The sequence below is a fragment of the Melopsittacus undulatus genome, chromosome Z (genome assembly GCF_012275295.1).
Source record: "Melopsittacus undulatus isolate bMelUnd1 chromosome Z, bMelUnd1.mat.Z, whole genome shotgun sequence".
Taxonomy (NCBI): domain Eukaryota; kingdom Metazoa; phylum Chordata; class Aves; order Psittaciformes; family Psittaculidae; genus Melopsittacus; species Melopsittacus undulatus.
Window position 1 is genome coordinate 101,781,700 of NC_047557.1, and position 7,792 is coordinate 101,789,491.

The 7,792-nt window shown below is 65.5% G+C and overlaps 1 protein-coding gene across 1 annotated transcript; it reads left to right on the forward strand.

The window, feature by feature from the left end:
* Positions 1 to 402: 402 nt before the first annotated feature.
* SPIRE2 (spire type actin nucleation factor 2) lies at positions 403 to 7,432 on the forward strand. Its single transcript, XM_034073135.1, has 15 exons — positions 403 to 648; positions 3,647 to 3,684; positions 3,813 to 4,172; positions 4,483 to 4,563; positions 4,638 to 4,802; positions 4,899 to 4,985; positions 5,120 to 5,243; positions 5,344 to 5,513; positions 5,595 to 5,745; positions 5,858 to 5,991; positions 6,213 to 6,347; positions 6,419 to 6,486; positions 6,573 to 6,600; positions 6,680 to 6,795; positions 6,876 to 7,432. Exons 1-15 carry the CDS (start codon positions 438 to 440, stop codon positions 7,078 to 7,080), a joined length of 2,073 nt encoding a protein of 690 aa, XP_033929026.1. The 5' UTR covers positions 403 to 437; the 3' UTR covers positions 7,081 to 7,432.
* The last annotated feature ends 360 nt before the right edge of the window (positions 7,433 to 7,792 follow it).

Consider the following 7,792-nt stretch of genomic DNA (forward strand, 5'->3'; position numbering starts at 1 on the left):
TGTACCGAGCTGCACTGAGCCGCACCAAGCTGTACCAACCCGCACCATGCTGCACCAATCCGCACTGTGCTGTACTGACCCGTACCGAGCTGTACCGACCCACACCAACCCGCACCATGCTGTACCGACCTGCACTGTGCTGTACCAACCCGCACTGTGCTGTACCGACCCACACCGACCCGCACTGTGCAGTACCGACCCGTACCGAGCTGTACCGCCCCGCACGGTTTCTCCCCGAGCGGCCGCGCCCCTCCCGGTGCTCCGCGCTGTTCGTCGGGCGGTGCCGCAGGCGGGGCCGTTCCTCCGCCGTTGTGGGCGGGTCCTCTCCGCCGCCAACCTCTCCGCTCTGCCGCACCCCCCCCCCGCCCCTCCCGGTGCCCCGCCCGCCCGTGCGGCGGCGGCGGCAGCAGCGGCGGCGGCGGCGGAGGGATGGGGCCATGGCCCGTGCGGGCGGCGGGGCGCCCCGGGAGCTGTCCCTGGAGGAGGTGCTGAAGTGCTACGAGCAGCCGCTGAACGAGGAGCAGGCCTGGGCGCTGTGCTTCCAGAGCTGCCGTGCCGCCGCCGCCGCGGCCCCCGCCGCTCCGCTCCGCACCGCGGACATCCGCCTGCAGGGAGACGGCTCCGTGCTCCTGCCCGCGCCGCAGCACGGTGAGCACAGAGAGCGCCGCAGAGCGGGTGGGGCTACCGGGGGTACCGGAGTTACCGGGACTTACCGGGGGTTACCGGGGCTACGGGGGTTACCGGGGTTACCGGGGCTCACCGGGGCTACCGGGGTTACCGGCGGTACCGGGGCTACCGGGAGCTACCGGGGGTACCGGGGCTACCGGGGCTTACCGGGGCTACCGGGAGCTGCCGGGGCTACTGGAGCTTACCGGAGCTTACCGGGGTTACCGGGGTTTACCGGGGCTTACCGGGACTTACCGGTACTCACCGGGGCTACCGGGGGTTACCGGGGCTGACCGGGGCTCACCGGGGCTTACCGGGGCTTACTGGGCTTACCGGGGTTACCGAGACTTACCGGGGCTCACCCGGGCTTACCGGAGCTACCGGGGTTACCGGGGCTTACCGGGGCTACCGGGGCTTACCGAGACATACCGGGGCTTACCGGGGCTACCGGGGCTTACCGGCACCGGCAGGGGGAGCTGCACCGTGCCGCCACCCCGGGAAGAACCGGGATGTCGGCGGCAAGGGGGGACACCCACAGCGGCTCCGCGCCGCGGCAGGGAGCGGTACCGGGGGGTAGGACCGGTACCGGCAACAGGGAACCGGTGCGTGTCTGGGCACCGGCTGCGGCGGTGCGGCACCGGAGAGACTGGGAGGCACCGGGGAACAGGAAGGCAGCACTGGCAGGGACGGGGGTGAAGCCCCAGCTCCAGTCTGGCAAGGGGGACCGGCATCTGCACCGGCGCTGGCACTGCGGGTATCGGTGCGGGTGGTGTCCGGTGACTCGGTGGTGTCACCGGCACCAGCACCGGCACCGGCAGGGCCCGTCTGGGTGATCCGGTGAGGCAGGAGCCGGGCCGTGGGGTGCACAGGGTGCCCATGGGTGCGGGGCTCACCGGGCCAGACGCATCGTGGGGCTGCAGGACACACGGCAAGGACAGACATGGGGACACACACACACACACCTATACACACACCTATACACACACCTATATACACACCTATACACACACCTATACACACACCTATACACAGCACACCCACCGCGCTGGCCTGAGCTCTCAGAGCCCGCAGGGGAGCCGGTCCTCAGCTCAATGTGTCACCATGGGGCTCCCACCCGGCCCTCTCCCTCCCCCAGCGACCCGAGAGCAGCACCGTGGGGCAGCACCAGCACCGTCCCTGACCTTCGGACCCACAGCCGTGCCCTCTGCGGCGGTTGGTGCTGCTGGGCAGGGCTGTGGTGGTTACAGGCTGTAATGGAGCTCGGCCGGCTGCCAGCAGCGATGCCGGCTGCCCCTGTGCCTAATGACAGAGCTCGGCACACGGCTTCAGGCGCCTCACCCCGGGGGAGGCCGTTGTGCCCGGTGACGGGTCCGGTGCTCAGGGCTGCAGGATGCTGCGGGGCTCCTGGGGCTCATGGACAGACAGGGATGCTGTGGTCTCACTGAGTGTCCTTGCCCATGGCCGGGCAGGGGATGCTCCTGGAGGCAGGAAGATGAGCGTGGAGCTGGGAGATGGGGAGTGGGGCAGGGGCAGTCCATAGGGCCTGGGTGTGTGGGGCAGCTCCATGCCCAGGGCAAGGCCACGCACAGGTATGGCATGTGCCTGTGGTGGCTGGGCACGGTGTGGTCACACCAGCTCCACCAGTTGCACATGGCTCTCTGAGCCACCACGGCCACATGCCAGGGCCACTGTGCCACCCCATGCTCCCAAGTTCCTCCCATGGCAGCCAGAGCCATCTCCCTAGAAACCAGTGTGGACCCCTCACGGCAAAGCCCAGAGCTGGAAGGTCTCCAGATGCCTCCCAGTACTGCTGCTTGTGGTGGCACTAGCCTGGCCCATGGGTCAGCACCTCCACCTGAGCACAGGGCTGGATGTGACCTGGGTAAGGCAGCAGCACCTGCCTGAGCTCAGCCAATTGCCCATCCCATAGGAACCCCCTGCCCAGGCAGCTGTTTGCTGAGCCATGGCCAGCAGGAAGGGGCTCCAGACAGGCTCTGGGTCCAGATACCGGTGTCCAAGGGGATGTGCTGCCACATCCTCCCTCAGCCAGGGCAGAACATCTCAGCATTGCCCCAGCAGCAGGAGCCAGGCACGGCAATGGGGTTCAGGGGTGATGTTAGGCTCATGTGTGCCCCATGGTGGGGCTAGACCCTGTGTCTACACTGCTCACACAGCCCTTCGCAAGCAGCATCCTGGCTGGCACCCGGCAGGCACATCCTCACAGCTGCCGCTTGCTGCCGCATTGATCAGCTAAATGGAGAGCTAATGGCCATCGATCCCCTGGGCCGGGGAAGCGGCTCTGCTGCTGCTGCTGTTGGGAAAGCAGAGCCAGGGCCCTGGGGCACAGACCTCGGGGGTGCTGCAAGCACCAGTCCTGCTCCTCATCCCATGGCCACGGCTGCTGGGAGGCTGTGGGCTGCCCACAGGCTGGGCTTGTGCGTGTGTGGGCACAGAGCGCTGTGTGTCTGTGTGTGATGCTCCAGCGCTGCTGGCTCTGCAGTGGAGAGCAGCGTTGTTTATTGGGCACAACCAGCACTGCATCCCACACCGGGCACAGGGATCTGCATCCCTGCCTGGTGGTGCCCACAGCCCAGAGGGGTGCAGGGGTCATTTCCACGTGAGTGCATAGCTCTCAGCTCCTCCAGCCCAAGGAGTGGGGGGTAATGGGGTGACTCTGCCCCACCATGTGCCTCCTGGCTACAGCCAGAAGCAGCAGGGCCGAGTGGCTGCTGCCTGTTTGGACTCAGCACACAGGTCCCCATTGTCCTATGGAGCTGTGTGCTGAGACCAGGTCAGGATGGGACAGACTGGGGATGCGTGCCCCAGTTTGGGCAGCAGTTGATGGGGCTGGGACCCACTCAGGGTACTCCCATGGTACCCCATGGCTGGGGCTGGGTGGGTGCAGCATCCCTGGGGTGTGGGACAGGAGGTAATGCTGATGGGGCTGCAGGTGCCAGCAGTGACTGTCTTCCTCCCACAGAGCTGCCCCCGCTGCTTACACCCTCTGCTGAAGCCCAGGTATGTGGGTCTGGACCTGGGGTGCAGGGGGGGGACGATACCCAGCACCAATGGCTATGGAGGCAGCTGGTGCCAGCCATGCGTGCTGGGGGGCTCCCCACGGTGCAGCCGGTGCTGTCTCCCCTCAGATGGTGCAGTCATTGGGCTTTGCCATCTACCGTGCACTGGACTGGGGGCTGGACGAGAACGAGGAGCGTGAGCTGAGCCCACGGCTGGAGCAGCTCATCGACCTGATGACCAACAGCGACTCTGAGGACAGCGGCTGTGGCACTGCCGACGAGGGCTATGGGGGGCAGGAGGAGGAGGAGGAGGGGGGCGAGGGGCCGCTCCGTGCCGTGCGCACCTTCGGGCAGGCCATGCGGTGCTGTGCCATGCGCCTGGCAGACCCTGGTGAGGCACAGGCTCACTACCAGGCTGTCTGCCGTGCTCTCTTTGCCGAGACCGTGGAGCTGAAAGCCTTCCTTGCCAAGATCCGCGATGCCAAGGAGGTGAGTGTGGGTGCCCATTGCCTGGCCAGGAAACCACCCATGGGCCCAAATCACTGGGGTGAGTGCAGCACAGCCCTTTGCCCACCCTGACCAGGGCTGCCAGTGCTGGCATTTGGCAGTACACCCCTTCCCAGGGCAATGTGCTGTGACACTGCCAGCTCCAACCTGGCATGATGGGTGCTGGCAGGGCTGGCTTGTAGTGGGGATTGTGGTGCTTTGGGGTGCACAGGAGTGCTGTGGCCCTGTGACACAGTCCTGGCTGCACCCTCGGTGCCACCAGGGCAGGTAATGATGTCTTGTGTGGTGGCAGATGCTGCAGAAGCTGAAGGAGGATGAGGAAGCAGAGGAGCGGCCAGTGGCAGAGCTGGGCAGCCTGCGCAACACCGACTGGGTATGGTGGCGTGGCTGGGCACCGGGGCTGTGCCAGGGCTGTACTGGGGCTTACACCGTGTCCAACCCCCCCAGGCCCGGCTGTGGGTGCAGCTGATGCGGGAGCTGCGGCATGGTGTGAAGCTGAAGAAGGTGCAGGAGAAGCAGTTCAACCCCCTGCCCACCGAGTACCAGCTCACCCCCTTTGAGATGCTCATGCAGGACATCCGTGCCCGCAACTACAAGCTCCGCAAGGTCATGGTAAGTGCGGCCAGGCTGGCCTGTGTCAGCTCCCTGTCCTGTCACTGTGCTGGCCTTGGCACTGACACTGCCCATGGCCCCTCTTCCCTTTCTCAGGTGGATGGAGACATCCCTCCCCGGGTGAAGAAGGATGCCCATGAGCTCATCCTCGACTTCATCCGCTCCCGGCCCCCACTAAAGCAGGTGAGTGCCAACACCAGGACACCTCTGTGGCATGGCAGTGCCTGGCCTGGTGTTGGTGGGTCCCATGGGTGCCATCCTCACCCTGCGTGTGGGTCAGTGCCCCAGCTGCAGCCACTGTTCTGTGTGTCCAACAGGCATCAGAGCGTCGGCTGCGACCACTGCCCCAGAAGCAGAGGACACTCCACGAGAAGATCCTGGAGGAGATCAGGCAGGAGAGGAAGCTTCGGCCTGTGGAGATGCCATACCGTGGACAGAAAGGTGCCAGAACCCTCTCCCTGCCGTGTTGGGCTGCCAGTGATGTGCCCATCACCAGCTCAGGTCCCTGTTCTTCTGTGACTGAGCCCCATTCCCATCATAGGCTACAGCTCTCTTCCCTGCATCCCTCATGCCTGCTCAGGCCGCCTGGCCTCCAGCTCCTGCCTCGAGCTGTCCCGGTGCCCAGCGAGTGCCACACCGGTGTGCCCACGGCCCCGTGTCCTGCTCAAGGCACCCACCCTGGCCGAGATGGAGGAGATGAACATCTCCGAGGCAAGAAAGGGATGGAGGTTGGGGGAACACAGGAGGTTCCAAGGGGTTCCCCAGGGTGATGTGGTGACCATGGCCTTGCAGGAGGAGGACTCTCCGGCCACAGAGGTACCACTGAAACGGGACCGCTCCTTCTCTGAGCACGACCTGGCACAGCTGCAGAGCCAGATGGGGGTTGGCCAGGCTGCACCCCGAGAACCAGAGCCGCTGCAGCCTGAACCCCGGCCCCGCTCAGGTATCCCCCAGCCCCACACCAGCCTCAGCCCCAGGGTGGCCATGGGTGCCCTGTGGCAGAGGTGGCACTGGGCAGCATGGCCGTGCCATGATGTCCCCATCTCTCCCCACAGGCTCTGTCCCTGCTAGCTGCCACCCGCTGCCGGACAGCTCAGCACCACCCCGGACTTCCCTTGGTGCCGTGGAGGAGAGGCCAGAGGATGGATCCAGTACTGCTCCAAGCACCAGCTCCAAGCACCTCTGGCTGGTGAGTGCTGGTGTGGGGCTGGGACACTGTGTGAGCATGACTATGGGCCCAGCATGAAGGTACAGGGTGGCTCACGGGATCTGCATGGGGTCTGGATCTAGAAGCACACTGTGACCTGTGTCTATGCTGGGATGCTCTGCCCATGGCACAGGGATGCTCCAGGCCATGTCCTGTGCCATAGCCTTGCAGCAGACCAGGCTGACATTCCCCCTCACCCACAGGAGTTCAGCCACCCCGTGGAGAGCCTGGCCCTCACCGTGGAGGAGATGATCAACGTGCGCAGGGTGCTGGTCAAGGCTGAGATGGAGAAGTTCCTGCAGAGCAAGGAGCTGTACAGCAGCCTGCGGAAGGGGAAGGTGGGACCTGGGGCTGGAGGGGCTGAGTGCTGCCCGCCCGGCCCCTGGCTCTCACCCTGCTTTGGCCACAGGTCTGCTGCTGCTGTAGGACCAAGTTCCCCCTCTTCTCCTGGCCTGCAGCATGCCTCTTCTGCAAGCGGTAAGCACACACCATGCCATGAGACTGGGAGGGTGCTGGGAGGGTGCTTGTGACAGCCCCACTCACCAGCCTTTCTGTGTCCCCAGGTCTGTCTGCAGCTCCTGCAGTCTGAAGGTAAGGATGCCAACACTTCCCTGTCCTGCCCCAACCCCATCCCCATCCCCATCCCACCCTGACCCCACACACCCCACAGATGAAGATGCCCTCCAAGAAGCTGGCTCACATCCCCGTCTACGCGCTGGGCTTCGAGAGCCTCCCAGGCTCTCTGCTGGCCAAAGCCTTGCCCCTGCGGCGGAGAGAGACCTTCCAGTGAGTCCCGCAGCCCTAAGCCTTCCTCCCCTGTCCTCCTCCTCCTCGGGCCGTGGCTGACCCTGTGCCCTATTCCACAGCTCCCTCTCTGGCACCTGCTGGCGCCGGGTGGAAGAGGAGTTCCCCCATATCTATGCCCAGGGCTCAGTCCTACGCGATGTCTGCAGTGACTGTGCTGGCTTCGTCACCGATGTCATCTGCTCCAGCCGCCGCAGCGTGGCCGTCCTCAACGCTGCACCGCGCCGTGCCAAGGCTCGCTCCCTCTACAGCGACTGGCACAAGTGAGGGGTGCAGACCCCACTGGCGGCCATCCGGATGTACATATATACATAGGACATACACGTACAACCTCTATATTTATATACCTTATGGACCAGGGGGAGGCGAGGCACAGTGACACAACACTGCCTGCTGCTCCCCGGTCCCCTCACATCCCCGCCCCGGCAGGACGCTGCAATGGTTACAGTGGGGATAGGTCCTGCCGTGGGGCACCCCCCATCGCCCGTTACCCTCATCCTCCGCCTGCCCCACCGCTGCTTCTGTGCCAAGCCCTGGCTGTGCCGGGGCAGCCAGCGCCGGGGCTGGCACGGCCGCTCCGTGTGCCCGTCCGGTAATAAACGTGCTAGGCTGCCCTGGGGCGTGCGGCTGGTGCTGAGCTGGGGAGGAGGGGGGGGAAGGACCGGGGGTACCGGGGATACCGGGGTACCGGGGATACCGGGGGTAGCGGGGGTACCGGGGATACCGGGGGTACCGGAGATACGGGTGTACCGGGGGTACCGGGATACAGGGGGTACCGGGGATACCGGAGGTACCGGGGATACCGGGTGTACCGGGGGTAACGGGGGTAACGGGGGTACCGAGTGTCCCACGCCACGTGGACGGCTTGATCACGTGTACACACCCCCCCATCCTTCCATTACCTGTCCCGGCTGTGCCCCACGGATGATCACGTGATCACATCCCGGTTGCACCGTTCCCGTGCCCCGACGCTGACCCC

What these genes read in the sequence shown, in the direction of transcription:
- SPIRE2 (XM_034073135.1), top strand. Translation starts at nt 438, where the DNA reads ATGGCCCGTGCGGGCGGCGGGGCGCCCCGGGAGCTGTCCCTGGAGGAG. An exon ending in CACCCTCTGCTGAAGCCCAG is followed by an intron (nt 3,685 to 3,812) that starts GTATGTGGGTCT and finishes GTCTCCCCTCAG; the next exon opens with ATGGTGCAGTCATTGGGCTT. An exon ending in GCTCCAAGCACCTCTGGCTG is followed by an intron (nt 5,992 to 6,212) that starts GTGAGTGCTGGT and finishes CCTCACCCACAG; the next exon opens with GAGTTCAGCCACCCCGTGGA.